This window comes from Phalacrocorax carbo, chromosome 1 (genome assembly GCF_963921805.1).
Source record: "Phalacrocorax carbo chromosome 1, bPhaCar2.1, whole genome shotgun sequence".
In the NCBI taxonomy this organism is placed as follows: Eukaryota; Metazoa; Chordata; class Aves; order Suliformes; family Phalacrocoracidae; genus Phalacrocorax; species Phalacrocorax carbo.
In genome coordinates, this window is record NC_087513.1 from 161,169,890 (window position 1) to 161,185,340 (window position 15,451).

Here is a 15,451-nt window from a genome sequence, read left to right on the forward strand (position 1 = left end):
CAAAAAAAAAAAAAGGGGTGAGAGGTGGAGGAGGAAGAGGGGGCTTGGGTTGCACTGGTGTCTCCAAGACCAACACGCAGGATCTGTGAGTTTAGCACATACGCTTGTCTAAATAATGCAGTTCTTTACTGATCTTTCATTCCTCTGTCCTTGAATGCCTTGATTGTTGAATCCTAGTAGCCAATTAGTCTTGTTGATGGTGACCAGCAGTGGAGATAATCTATGCCAAAGCTGTGCTGGTCTTTACTCTGTACGTGTCATCACGTTCCTCTGAATGTAAGGATGAGTGTCTTGCATCATACGGACGGTGTATTTACTCAGATTGATGGTATGTGTATAGGATAAAATGTGTGAAGTCTGGAGTTACTGCTAATAGGTGGATTCCTGTTTATACGCAGACCTCAGTTTTCTAGGGAAGGCTAAAGGTCTGTTCTCACTATAGCAGTCATAAGTAACCCAGCCCAATCCTTTCCCTCACCCCATTTTTTTTTTTTTCCTTTTTATGATAGTGTGTGGAATTTTTAAAAGAATAGATATGCATGTCATTCTCCACGTATCAGTGTCAAGGCAACAGATATCATTGCAGTAACAAAACTAATTCGTGTAGGAACATAAAGTAATTTTTAAAATATTTTAGAGTTCGTATTTACTTAGTATTAATATGATTTTAGGATGTAACCCATTATCTAACATGGGAAAGAAAAAAAATAATACTGAAAAATATGTTTTCATTACCTTTTTGTCACCTTGTTTCCTTGTGTTTCCTTTACCACTTCTCCGCTTTTCTTGTCTTCTAAACTCTTTTCCTTTTAGTTTTTTTACTTCTCCATTTATATGATAAATGTAGACAGTACTTTTGTTACTGGGCTGTTCCTTCCATTTTCTCAATGAAGTGTGGAATATCAGTGTTTTGAATATAGTAGTCAGAAAACTAAAGCTAGCTTTCACTTAGTGGAATTCTGTCTTCTCTATTTCTTTTTCTAGAGCATATGAGCATTGTGAGATGCAGTCTTCCTCTTCATTTCTTTAACATTTTGAGCAGATTTAGCTTAGTGGCAGGAAGACAAAAATGTAGTTGTTCTTGCAGTATTTTGGTATGTTGGACTGAAATCTGTAAATACAAAATTTCTATCAGGTTTAGGTCGGGTCTTCTCCAAATTGGCTCCTCTGTTTTCTTTATCAGATCACTCTCAATACATTTTCAGCTACAAAGCTGGATAGTTGTATGGAAGTCCAGTGATGTGCCCCTGTTCTGTGTGGTTTGGAACTTTCCTCCCTTTTGGTTAAGGTGGAATTTATAAAAGTTCCAGAGAGAGATTCCGTTTGTCTGGGGCTCTTCATCTGTCGAAAAGTGTTTTCTTGTTTGCTTTTCTTACTGTGAAAGAGTGCAAAGAAATATTGTGATGTAAGTTTCTCCTTTTGTTTTTGGTCCATCTTTCTATATATACTACTACTGCTTTTGGGAATTTTTGTTATTTATAGGTATTTAACCAACTTTTTAAGCATTATTGCAGCCTTTCACATGTGTAGCTCAAACTGATAGTTATTTTTAAGACTTCTGAAGATCATTAACATTTCTAACACTTCACAGTAGCTAGAAATCTTTTAATTCTGCTGTCAGTCATGGAGTGTAACAATCCTGTTCCAAATGGTGATAAGTACAAATCTTCTAGATTGCCTTAAACTACTGATACACTATAGATAGGACAATGTGTGCTAACAAACAAATTAGGATTTTACTGTTCGGCAAAAGGACTGGAGATTACACTTTTGATTCAAGGAGGGAGAAACTTAGAGGTAATTTGAATTACTAAGCCATATAGCTGGTGCGTGTGTGTGTTAAATCATTATGCATGTTTATGCCCAAAACAAACATGTGGGACAAGGAATTATCTTTAGAAGAGGAAAAAAGAAAAAAGAAAAAGACTGCATCTCATAGAAACGTGCTGCCAGCGTTATGTGTGCATCTCATGCAGAACATAAGAACCTTTTTCTTGCTGAAGCTGATACCGTGGCTGCCTGGTGAACTCTGCAGCTGATTTGAAAACTCCAGATGAGTTTGTTCTTCAAAAGGTAGAGCCTGCAGTGTGGGCAGCTTTATACAGCAAAAGATGAGAGTTCAGCTGGGAACTGAATGTCACATGTCTTTGGGAAGCTTATACCTCTTGGTGTTACATCTACGTTACAGGATAGTTTTGTATCATTTAAAAAAATTATATTAATTTGGACTGCAGTCTTGAAATAGTAAGAATTTTTGTGTTAAGAAAGGCTCTTTCAAGGGCTCGATAATAGCTATTCCTGCACTGTGGAAGAATAGGATGCTGAGTGATTGCACTTTATTCCACACTCAAGTCCCTAAATCTTTTTTTCTTTCTGTTTTTCTTATTGAGTTTGAAAATCAGTCTAATGTTTAAACAAGCAGAGCTCTCTTACTATGAAAGTCACTCGTGTTAAAATAATGGGTTTAGATCTTCTCTTCTAAAACTGAAAATGTGCTGGCTTTGGTACCCGATTCAGTTGTCCATCCTTCTGTTAAACATAATACTGAGAAAATAATGTGATATTGAGGAAAATAATTTTTCATTTTTCTCACTGATAGAAAGTCTGGATTTTGGGGTCAGACCAGGTATCAGTTACTTACTTTGGTAAGCGTGTCTTTGTTCATGGCTTGTGATAAATAAATTTCTGAAAAGTCTTCCTGATGGTCTTGGAGCGTCTTTGTAACAAATTATGAATGAGCATGCGCTTACCACAGTAAATAATGTGTGTTCTCTGCCAAGGAAGTTTCTGTTTACTTCTTAGATGCCACTGGGTTCTGTACCTGCAGAGGATGGCTGAACTAGGTAAAACCTGGTGGTGGTGGTGAGAGGCTGGTGCTGGTTTTAGTTAAAATATGGTTGCTGAAAGCGTCAAGCCACTGTTAAGTTCCCTGGAGCTGTGAGATCACTGAACAGAATGTAGTAGTGAAGAATTATGAGTCAAGAGTTTATTTTGAATAGGAAAGTAGTTTTTTATAGCCCTATCAGAGTGGTAAAGCTCTGGGGAAGTTAGGGAAAAATCCAGAGACAGGCTAAAAAGCATTTTTTGCGTATCTGCTATGAAAGAGTGCGATCAGAAAAGAACAGAAGGTAGTTTTAATTCTTAGGATAGCTGATGCTGATGCTGTAGTCCTTAATATTTTTCATCGTTTTCATTTAACTGGGGCAGAGGGGCCACTGTGGAACTTACAGAAATATGAGTAGTACTTAATTCCACCTAAAAATAAATATATGAATAGTGTCTTTAAAATAGCAAGAACAAACAGTAAAATGCTTAAAAGCTTGTAATTGCTGTCAGGCTGAAGAGCTGTGTTACTGAAGAACTGATACTCTTTTTAACAGAAGAGCCCACAGTTCAAATGTAGCACAAAGCTTTTAAAGTTGCTGAAAGACCCAGAATTGACTTCTGGCAAAACAATTAGACTTGGCTGAGCAGAAAAGGTCATGCAGCTGAAAATGAGGTATTCTTGGGGAGGGCGCAGGGCTGCTCTGGCATTATGGCCATGAGGGACAAGAGGCCTGAGACAGGAAAGTTCATACAGCTCAAAGACAGAGTTTGCAGAACTGCAGCATCTGGGGCGGCAGCATTTGTGGTAAGCAAAATTTTGCCAGACATTTGGAAGAAGGGGGGGAAAATGTGCACAGCATGGATGAAAAGGTTATGATAACATCAGCAGCAGCTCAGAGGGATTCCTCACATGAACACCGGACAGTATTTCTAACAAATAAGTTAATAGACTAGACCATAAGAATGCGCCGTCAGTGGTCTTTCTCCAGCAGTAGCAATAGGAGGTGCTCTCTGGGGAGAGCATGAGAACTTGGCTGCTTTCTGTGGTCCGTTCCCTCTTTAGTACCCCATCATTCACAGTTTTGTACTTGGGATGTCAGAAGGCCTATCCCTTCCCACTCCTTTTACTATCCATTTTTTGCATCGTTTTGTATCAACCTGTAAGATCTGCCTCCTGCCACCTAATAGCCTGAAAGCAGTGAGATATTTATTGATTCTTTATTTTGTTCTATGTGTATGTGCCTCTTCTGTGGAAAGAAAGCAATAATTATCACTGAAAGAAAAACTGCTTTTAGAAAGGTTGTAAGTGGGGTAAGACTGAGGACAAATATTGGTGAATCAGCCTCTGCTGATAAAGTGCTGAACATAAGAGCAAAGAACAAAGCAGGAAATAGACCATCTGTGGTAGTCCTGAAGAGAAAAGCACCCGTTGTTGAATCAAATGTTTTGATTTAATCAGGGTCTATGCTCAGTGGGGCTGCCTTGGGCTTACATAGCTGTGGGAGAGTTTTAGAAATGGCTGCTAAGAGGTAGGGGTGCAGCAGAAATTGTCAAGCCATTCTTTATTTTCCTTTAAAAATATGAGTGATTTGGCATCAGGGACTGACAGAGGAGATATAAAAACGCATTGCTCTTGGAATCTTGAAGCAAGTGGAACAGCCAACGAAGTGACTGCACTTGGTGACGGTGGGGAGTATTGGAGTCACAACCCCCCTAAATTAATATAATGGAAAGGGATGCTTTCCGCTACCTGAGAAGAAGAGTAACTCTGGGAGGGTTGGGTGGTGCCAGACAATTTTTTCTGTATTGTTCCAGGCAGGTTCTGGCAAGAGCTGTTGAGAAAGCAAAGCATGTGCGTGTGCATGTTCTACACTCTCTGACTAATGCCGTTTCCTCAAGCTACCATGTAAAATTGTGCCTGGCATCTGAGGTGTTCCACAGGAAGATATAACATATTTGTCATGGTACAAAGAGCACTATAGTTCGCGTGAATAGTTTTTGTGTGCACACCTTCTTTCTTTTCCTTGGGAAAAGAACAGTGTAAGAATATAGCCAGGGACTGTGGACATTTACAGGAGAAAACAACAAACTTAGCACTGCTGAACAACAAAACTTACTAACTTTTAATATCATTTTTATAGGGAAGTCAGAATAAAGTTATAACTATCAAGAATAGGACCGCTCACTTTTATATAGGTCCTCATTGCAAAGTTGTGCCTTGCTGCCCAAATCACTGAGAACACTTTTGTGCAGAAGTGTTTAGTGGGCACAAGGTGCAACAGAAGAAAAGCATCTGAGAAAATAAAATTTAAGGTCCTTGTTGAGTTTTTACTGCTTATAAATAGAAACATACATTGTCCGCACACATTTACAAGAATGGGTGTTGGCACTCTCTTTTTTTGTGTTGACAGTATTGGTTTCCGTGTACAGTGGGTATGAACAGGAGCTGCATGTAGAGATGCATAAGTAGACGCCATAGCTTTGGCTCTGATAAAAGCTTGTTTCTTCACGGAAAATCTGTATTAGCTGGAAGTAACTTATTATCATGGCCAAAGGGCCCTGGCAACTGACTTCTTACATGAGTGAAGATAATTTATTATGGAAAGGAAAATAAACTCGATACAATGTAGGACTGTAATGCGGAGTTTTAGAGGATGAGTGTTTTGAGTGTCTGGTAGAATCACAAAGCCCAGAGCTTGATTATGCATCTGTTTCTAAAGCATCAATATCTGGAAGTCTCAGACAACATATGGACCGTGATTTTTGAGAACTGCTATTGGGATCGAGACCTCCATAAGATAGGTAAGCCTCTTGGCCCAGGGTGCCCAGAAAGCCTATTTCTAGCCCTTGTTGTAGGGCAAGAGATTAATGATGATAGGGTGCTGTTTAAATACAACAGAATGGTGGCCGTGCCAATGTATTAAAGAAAACACCCTTTTTCTTATAAGGTCACTTGTTAAAGAACAATTGGACACAGTTTGCCATGATCTCAAACAAATATTAAGGCTTCTCACTTAATGGCAAAATGCATGCCAAGTCAAATGAATGAGCATGTTGGTGGCACAGAAAACATTTGCCCTGAGGAGCTGAGTATATGCTTATTCTCTTGGAAAAACAATGATCCAGAAAGACTATCGTATAGCGACAAGAACAAATAGAAGGTACTAGCATTAAGAATGTGATTGGGAATTTTGAATAGATTTCTGTGGTGTATCTGACAGATGTATTCAGCCCATTTGCAGCAACATATGGATTTAGTTAGGTAACCTCTTGTCAACTAATTGCAAATAGCAGGATTCAGAGGAAGGGAGGGTGTCTCGCAGAAGATAAGATGAGCTTGCTGGTTTTGAAGGTTTTAGAGCTGGCAGTATTTAGCTCTTACTTTTTTCTTTCACTCAGTTTATCTGAAATTACAAATTTCTTTCCCAGCTGTGCCTTTTTTTCCCCTTTCAGTGCATTGGTTGCCTTGTCTTTATATTCTCAATTTTCTTGTGGATGCACATTTTCCTAAGGCTGAATTAACACTGACTGAGAGCTGTCATTCCTGTCAAAGATTGCTGTCACTGGTTGCTTCAGAAAAGGACAACGTCTGAGATGTCTTTTAAATATTGGAGTTATGTGCAACACTTTTTCTCCTGTGCTCATAAGTCTTCATTGCCTTTTCATTCAAGACAAATCTGTTCCTGACAGTTTGATGCAAGCAGTAGTATAAACAACCATATGTACTTTTTTAAACCAGTTCCAAAAGAAAACTCATAACTTTATTAAAAAGGTAAAGACAAGACTACACGCCTCAATTCAGCCACTTTAAGTGAGTAAAATGAAGTAGAGCTGTTTATGTACTAGGATTATGGTACAAAGGTAAAGGGTTTCTATTTGAATGTTTCCTGGTTGGCTTTTTTTTTTTGTAATAAAGGAGAAAATAAAATGCAAAAAATCTATGATGTGGTTCAGTATGCTGCTCTGGATGCAGCTGGCCTGAGTGAAGTGTTTATCACTCTGATCTGCTCATTGCAATGTCTTCTCCCCAGAAAAGCTTGTCCTCTGGTGTGCCAGCGTAACCAGCCACCTGGGCAGTTGTGCTTTAACAGAGCTGCAGGGCAGTTGGTCCAAACATTCCGGTTTGAAAAATGTGTTAAAAAAAAAATGTCAGCTGGATTAGGGATTGATTGTGTGTGCAGTTATTTGGCAGAGCCAACGAGGAAATAATTTTAGTCGGGGAGGGGAGAAGGAGGAAGGGTGATGCCAAGCAAGTACGAACAGAGCTGGGTTTTGTAGCTTCTTGACCTGGCTTTACTTCAGACAGCACAACCTGATTGAGAGTGCCCTAAGTTAATGCAGTTACGGTTACAAACTTGAAATCCAGAATATGCAGGATATGCACTCTTGCTATTACTAAATTAGTATGGCTTCCTGGCAGTGTCCATGGGCTAATATAATCCTTGGGAGTGTGTATTGGCATTCAGGGAGTAGGAGCCTGGTGGAGACTGCTTAAATATTGGTGAAACCGGTCCTGGAACACCACAGCTCTTGGACGGGCTTTGACTGCAGATTCAGTCATCAAAATTTAGGTGTCTGCTTGTTGGTCTTTAGAAGCTTACTTTGCTGTAGTCAGAGGTCATCTAGTGAATACAGTTAGTGGAGTCTCGAGAAATATTCAACCATAGGATAACTAGGTATCCACTTAAAGGTCAGCTGAATGACTTTTTAAATTGAGCCAAATAGGACAGGAGCTTTGCCTATGTAGGTCACATGTAGACTCCCCCATTCAGGTTTCTGAGTCTCAAAGCCCATTCCTTGGGCTCCACTCATTCATTAGAGATCCCAGGTCACCTGCTACAAGTCCAGAAGGGTGTGGTTCCTGCAGTAGTAGGTGCTGTATCATAGCTGTCAAACCGAGCTTGGCATCACACATCACACTAGGCACTTACACAGACACACAATTGCGTGGTACCCCTTATGTCTATATTTTAAAAGAGATGCTGAAATAAATTGTAAGGTCCATTTGAAAAAAAAAAAAAAAAAAGCCAAAATTTCTTTTTGAATGATGGAAGAAAATGGAAGACCTCAAAAGATCTGACTCTGTTGAGCTTGTTAGAGAGAAAACAGAGGTGATTGATAGGTACTTTCACAAGGAGATAAAGGACTCGAAGAAGTGAGGGTACCTACCCACTGGAACAAAGTGTCGGCAGACCTGAGGGGTTCAAAACACCTCTACGTGAAGGCTGGGTGCCTCTTTCAAAGAAGTACTTGAGCCAAACATGAAATTTTGAGCTCAGGATGTAACTGATATGGAACGGCAATGATCTGCAGGATGGAAGGGTAGACGTTGTTATGAGACATCTTGAACTCTCTAAATTGTGCTTTTGCATTTTTGTCCTGTCAACTTTATTAAATGACTTCAGTTGGCTTAGAATTTTTCCTAAGTTCTGTAACATGTTATAAATGGTATCGTTTCTGCAAGAAAGCTTATAGCTTGTGATTTATGTGTGGCTTATAGTCTGCAATTCCAATATTTTTCCAGATTTTTATGGGTTTATCCTTTTTATTTTTTTTAACTTCACATTAAATGCTTTTCTATTGTGTGGTTATGATGCAGAAATACCTTGTTCTTCCTAGATCGAGACCTGTCTGAGATAGAAACTCTAGGATATCATTCTCAGCACCTATAAGAATTATGAATATGTAGGTCATCAGAAGATGAAGGGAAAGCACATATTTCACAAGTGAATGTGCTGATCAGAGCATTCATTTCCCCAGAGGGTTATAGGAAGCTATGCTTGCTCTAGTGAGACAGTAAGGCAGGAGATTTCTTGAGGAAAAATAAGCCACAGTGAAGGGAGTGGCTGATGAAAGCATGAGAGAAATCTCTCAGGACTCTTGCAAGCAAGAGGATGACTCTAACAGAAACAACATGTGCTTTTCTGTACTCTAGGGATAGAGTATTCGCAGTCTGTGAATGGGAGAGTCTTCTTTCTCCAGGAAAACTGAAGCAAATTTGAAGGTGGACATTGGACAATATGGCTCCATTTGGAAGCAAATTAGATTTCTCCATCCGGGTCTTTTCAGTCTCGGTAGTCTGTGCATCTGTTGTCTTGTGTGTAAGGTGGCCTTGTTTCCAATACTGTGCAATTGATATAAGATTTCATTAATGAGCTCCTATCTTTTTAAAATTTGGCTATTGTTTTCTGCATGGTTGTTACAGAAGACTTCTAAATGCTAAAATTAAGAAATACGGTAAAACATACTGATTTTGTAGGCCATATTTCTTTATGTAGGGAAATCTTGCACGCTTAAAATTTTCAGTTGTAAGCTGATTCTGCTAGACAAGGTCTAGATATCCAGTCCTGAGCGTTTCTTGCTGTGCGAATTGAATACCTAGCTCACTGCTTGTCTCCAGAGAGGAGAGCGGTCAGACTGCTCATGTGATCATTATCATCAGCCTACTGATTATCTTGGGTCCTCCTGCTTGCACTCAGTGAATCTACTAGAAGTTGGGGCAGTCTCCCACTGAAGAGGTTTGTTGTCTCTTGTGAAACTTGGGAACTAAAACCTTTGCCTTACCTCACGTAGTAACTACATGATTACCGTCTGCAAATGGTTGTGTCTGGCTTTCAGACTACTTCATTAAGAGTTAATTTATATGCAAGTTTGGTTTTCCAAAAAAACAACACACATGACTGATCCACCCTATCATAAATTTTTATAATGATAAGGTGGTGCAGGCTCATCTAAAATTCCTTCCAAAGGCGGTGTCAGATTTTTACTTTAGTCATCCTAACCATCTTTTCCTTCCCTGTATTTTCGTTGTAGCAAGGCTTTGTTTACATGAGCTGGATCCTAATAGTTCTACTCCCACTCCCACCCCCACCGGCACTTTGCAACATATTGTAGATTATCATCACTAAAACTTCAGTTTGGTTTTTTATTATTTTTTGTGAAGAAACATTTTCTTTTCCTCGGAATTCTTTTCCTTGAAGCAGCTTTCCTTAGTGCTTCACTTCAGGTTTGCAGCTGATGGCATGAGGAGGCAGAAGTACTTCAGTTGTTTTTTTGTGACTGTCTAGGAGGTGGCGGAGGGAGAAGGGGAAGGCAGCAGGCATATAAAGCAGATTTGGGAGTGGGTTGTCAGAAGGAAGGAGCAGACTTCGATCTCCATTTACCATTGAGGATGGAGGTGAGGGAGCCTTTAGAAATTAGCTAGCATGTGGATGGCTGACAGGCTTGGCAGAGGCAATGAGCAGTACTGGGAAAAACAGTAATTTAGACGGGAGAAATTTTGGAAGAGGTCAGGAATCTTTATTTCCCTTCTCATCCCACGATAAAAATGAAATACGCTTACAGGGTTTTAAAGAAAGCTGGAGAAGCAGAAGGTAGAGAAGGGCTGACAGCAGCGCTGGTGAGGAATCAAGGTGCTTTGTTTTGCTTTGTGCTGACATAACCATGTGCATAATTGATCCAAGTGAAATACTGTGCACTCTCGCTGCCACCTTACCTCCTCCTGATGAAATCTAGGTAAACGTTTGCAATCTACTCTATGTATCTAGAAGGTCAAACAACATGATGCCGTCAATACCTTAACCCACAGATGAGCAGCATGGTGGTAATGCAGCTTCCTTCAGAGCTCCTACCCTATACCTACCCTATAGCTATTTTCCTTAATAGATTTATGAGACCCTATAATGTGCTTTCAGGATCTGTGAGATGCAAGCTGTTACACTGATAAATCTATCACGAGCTAAGATCTTGCCTAGAGCCGAAGACTGAATTGTGCTGACTCACGCAGTTGTAATGCAAAAGGTGTGTGGGTTTGCTGTTTGGTCAGGTGAAATTAGGGTAAAGTCAGAGAAGCCTCAAGAAAAAAGAACAGATGTAGGGGAAAAGGTTGTGCTCGGTTTTGGCTTTAGAGCCTGTGCGTGTGGGCTACCAGACGCACAACAGGAAATGCAGTGTTTCATAGGCACTTCCATTGGAAGCGTTTGAAAATCCAGGTAGCTCTCTGGTATCTAACCTTAGCTGACATGTTGCTTAACTTTTTCAACTTGATGCACAGATAAAGGGACAGAAGCCTTTTTGCTTAAGACAGACGTTCTCAGGACCCAGTGGTCGCTAATGCGTTTTTGGCATCCAAAAATCAGGCAGCCGCAAAGTTCAGCTGGAATCTACTTGTGCATCATACTGTGATGATGATGAAGGTGGCTCCTCTGCAGTCCCTAAAATTGAGACATTTTAGAAAATATTGTCATTTCTAAGGAGTTTGTTAATGAAAATAATACAGGAATTTAGTGTTGAGCTAGAGTTTGAGTTGTCTGGTTTTTGTACAGGGTGGCTTCCTTTTTGATGGGGTGGGGGGTATTCCCTTTTTTTAAAGAACAAATGGACACACCCTGATTTCAGTATGCCCGGACTCCTGGCATGCATACGTACATACACACACAGCTGGTGTTCTGAAAGAAATTTGTGTGCAGGTACTGCTTTTCATAGTGTATTCAAACTGGAAATTGGATGTGAAGGATGTGAAGTGGTCTGCAGGAAGTGTGAGGTTTAATTCAGAAAGTTGGCTGGGATCCACTGTCCTAAGCCACAAAGCTTCATTCCACATTATATCTAGTTTTCTAAGAGTAAATTCAGGTTTAGCTCAGCTGTTCATCTCATACCCTTAAGTAAGCCAGGTAAAACGAGCCTCATGTGACACTTCTCCTTGTAGTGTTTGATGTTTTCACCTTATTTGTAACACCCCCAGTGAGTCCTTTGGGAAGATAAAGCTTGCTTTCTCTGATACTGGGTTTTCTTTTTAAATGGGACAAAGTTGTTTTAGGAAAAAAGCTACAAGTCTATGTTGAACATCATTCTTCCAGCTGTCAAGTCTTTCAACTGCAAGTCAGTCCTTTACCAGTTTTTTTTTTTTTACCTGGAGTGAAAAAACATATCCCTGATTCACCGTATAGCTTGGATCCATTAAAGATCAGTTGTCTTTTTCATTAATGATCTTGTTTTATTACATCAGTCACAGGGTAGTCCACAAAGTAAGACACTAATATTCAGTCAACCAGTTTTGTAAAGACATTTCTTAAAGAACAAATAATGCGGAAGAAAACCATAAACTGCACAATCAGTCAAATTAGGTATTACTGTAATTTCTTCAACTTGCTTAAAAATAGATGTCACTCATATGTTACACAATGCATCTGCTCTTAAATTTCGTAGTTATGTTTAAATATTTAAGTGTTTCAGTAGTGTTAAATAGCTTTATATTTGTTCTAAATTAAATTCTTCAGGCAAAGAGTTTTTTATTTTGTTTCTATTGTGTTGCAGACTCTCCTACAGATTTTTGGTGTGGTGGCTGTGGCTGTGGCAGTGATTCCTTGGATACTCATTCCCTTAATTCCACTATTTATTCTTTTCATTTTTCTTCGACGATATTTCTTAGACACTTCAAGAGATATTAAACGTCTAGAATCCACAAGTATGTAGTTTGGCGGGACTTAATGTTAGTTTGAACCCTGCTTATTATTATGTGAAATGCTTGTTTTTTATAGACAATCCATCAAAGATTTTTTTTCTTTTGCTATGCAAATAACTTCCTTATTGCCTTGGTTCTCAACTAATGAATTACATGCTTAACTCCTGTTTTGCATAATGATAAACCTTAGGTATGTCAGTTTAGCTATCTGTAAGTAAAGCTAGTTAAGAACATGCTAAATTGCTGGTCTTTGGGACCTTGAATGCACATACATAGTAATGGTGTTTCTGACCTAATCTGACTCTTGTGCCTGACTTTAGCTTGACTATGATATGAAATATTAAGCATTGTGAGTAACAAACATGGGTGCCTCATGTCATTAATAAAGCTCAGAGAATTTTTTCAGTGACAGTTATTGTTGAAAATTGAGACGTATTCTTGTCTGAATTAATCTGCCTGGCTGTCTGACTGATTCTACTTGAGTAAGAGGACTTTGGTTAAAGATAAGACATATTTATTCTAGAAGGATGCAGTGCAGTAACTTGTATGGTTAAATATAAAGTAGTAGGAGTAAAAATTAGTGTGGTACAAAAAGGATTAAATGTAGTCCTTCACCTGTTGCTAAATTACTCTCATTTCCCTTTGTAGCTCGAAGTCCGGTGTTCTCCCACTTGTCATCATCTCTCCAGGGACTTTGGACTATTCGGGCTTTGAAAGCAGAGGAAAGATTTCAAAAATTATTTGATGCACACCAAGACCTCCACTCAGGTTTGTGATGAATTGACGTGAAAAGTCAAATATTTTGCTGTGCAGGAGGGCAATATCTTATGCCCTCAGTGACATGTATGTAATGTACATTAAAACCAGTAGGAGCTGTGCATTTGTCTCTTTAGGGTAAAATTTCTCTATTAGAAAAAAAGGTTGTTATCTGTCTAGATTTTGAGAATTTACTTTGGGCTGTAATATAATGTGAGATACCCACGCATATGCTTCAACAGTGTCTAAGATAAACATTTTAAAGTGTGCCTGATAAGAATGTTTAAAGAACAATTTTTGACATTTTCCTAGATTCCCTCTTTGAAAAGAGAGAGGGGGGGAAACAAGCTATATTATGACATTTAATATTAAGTAGTGTGCTAGGAGTGGGCAGAGATTATTAATATAAATCATCTTGGAAAAGTTTCATAATTCTCACTTCTTTTTTATTTTGAGCAGCTTTCAGAGCTCAAATCTAATATATGGTATTAACATGACCAGAGGGTGTAAAATATTAGTACTCTGCAAGCATAAGTAATATAATTCAGGTTTGCTCTGTGATTCTTTATGTTCTGTCAATTAAATGTTTTCTAGTACAATGTTTTCCAAGATGCAGCAGAATGCAACTTTGCAATTTTGTGTTTGTTAGGTAAGATTTTTAATTTTCTATGTCGTAAGACATACAAGTATATTCTCTGGCTTTTTATAATTTATAGACTTCTAAGGTTTCAGGCCAGACCAGCTAATCTTTTCTGGAGTACAGTTTATCACAGGCTGTAGAAACATGAACGCTGTGACCTCTGTGTAGAGCCCAGTAACTTGTGGCTGGGGAAGCATATCTTCCAGGGAGGCACCTCTAGCTTTGAATTCCCCTTTTCTTAATATTTTCAAGTCACTAGTTATCTGACCAAATCAATTTTACAGTAGCTGATGGCAAGGGAATACAGAGTTGTTTTTTAGCTTTGTATTAAAAGGCATCTTTATTCAATAAACTGCATATAAAAGTTTCATTATACAAAGAGGACCACGGCCTTTAGAAGAAATGTTTTCTTGTATTTTAAGGTTGTATCTAAAGAACATAAACACACTATTTTCCAGTCCATTTTATGCATCTCTCTAACAAAACTGTCAGTAACATCCCTCCTGAGCAGTTCAGAAACCTGCTTTTGAGATCAGGCTTCAGTGCATATAGTCATACTCTTTTGTGTACCTGCGCGCCTTGTCTTGGTGTCTTTCCAACAAGAGTATTTGGGGTACACCAGCTTGCTTATATTGTGTGTGGCTTTTGGTTCTCAGAGGGAATATGAGCCAGCAGTGTGCCTGGGCAGCAAAGGCAGCCACGAACATCTGGCCTGTATTAACAGGAGCACAGCCAGTGGAAGGAGGGAAGTGATTATCCCCCTCAGCACTTGTTAGCCAACATCTGGAGTACTGCATGCAGTTTTGGACCCCAGATACAGGAAACACTCTTAACAAACTGGAGTGAGTTCAGTGGAGTGGCTGCTAAGACGGCCAGGGAACTAACAGGAGACATCTCCCAGTGAGGAGAGGCGGAGGGAACTGGACTTGTTCAATTCAGAGGAGAGGCAGCTTACAGAGGATTTAATAGCTGCCTTCCAGTACCTGCAAGGATGTTACCAAAAAGATAGTCAGGCTCTTCACAGTGGTACATGTTGGGAGGAGCAAGAAAATGGGTGTAGGTTGAAAGAAGAGAGGTTTAACCTGGGTGCAAGGAAAAACTTTTTCACCATGAGGACAGTCAGGCAGAGGAACAGGTTGCCCAGAGACGTCGTGCAGACTCCATCCATAGAGATTTTCAACACTTGAACTGCATAAAGCATTGAACAACATGATCTGACCTCAGAGCTGGCCCTGCTTTGAGCAGGAGGTTGAATTAGAGACCCCCTGAGGTTGCTTCCACCCTGAATGGTTCTTTTTTACTAAATGTGTGCAAGCAATAGCTGATAGAAGAGGATACCTTTCATACTAACTCACAAAGTTGGAGTCCCGGGTTCTTAAGTCTCCCAAAGAGTTTTAAATTCTTTCCTGCATCACAGAAAGGTCCCCCAACCAGCAATGGTTTTGTTTAATGCTTTTGGCTGGAGTGGTATCCTCGTTCCTATTTAGGGCTGATCCTGGGAAACAGGACACTCACTTCAAACCCTCTTCCAGGGGTGCCTATGAATTTGATATTAAATAATCTTCAGATTAAAAACATCTAAAAGGCATGCTGAGGTTTGACCAAACCTAAGTTTCCTTCCTGTCAATGCAACATCTCTATAAGCAAGCTCATGAGTCATCAGAAGTTACACCATGATGAGTCTTTGTTAGTCCCCATGATTGCCATATTCCTTCCTGCATGCACAGTGACCCCAGTTACACAGGGAGGTTGCAGAATGACCCATC

At 39.5% G+C, this 15,451-nt stretch overlaps 1 protein-coding gene across 1 annotated transcript in view; it reads left to right on the forward strand.

The window, feature by feature from the left end:
• ABCC4 (ATP binding cassette subfamily C member 4 (PEL blood group)) overlaps window positions 1-15,451 on the forward strand; it is a 156,213-nt gene that overhangs the window by 94,415 nt on the left and 46,347 nt on the right. The window contains exons 21-22 of the mRNA XM_064440683.1: window positions 12,142-12,292; window positions 12,938-13,057. Coding sequence (XP_064296753.1) covers window positions 12,142-12,292; window positions 12,938-13,057 — 271 coding nt within the window. The remainder of the gene's footprint in view (window positions 1-12,141; window positions 12,293-12,937; window positions 13,058-15,451) is intronic.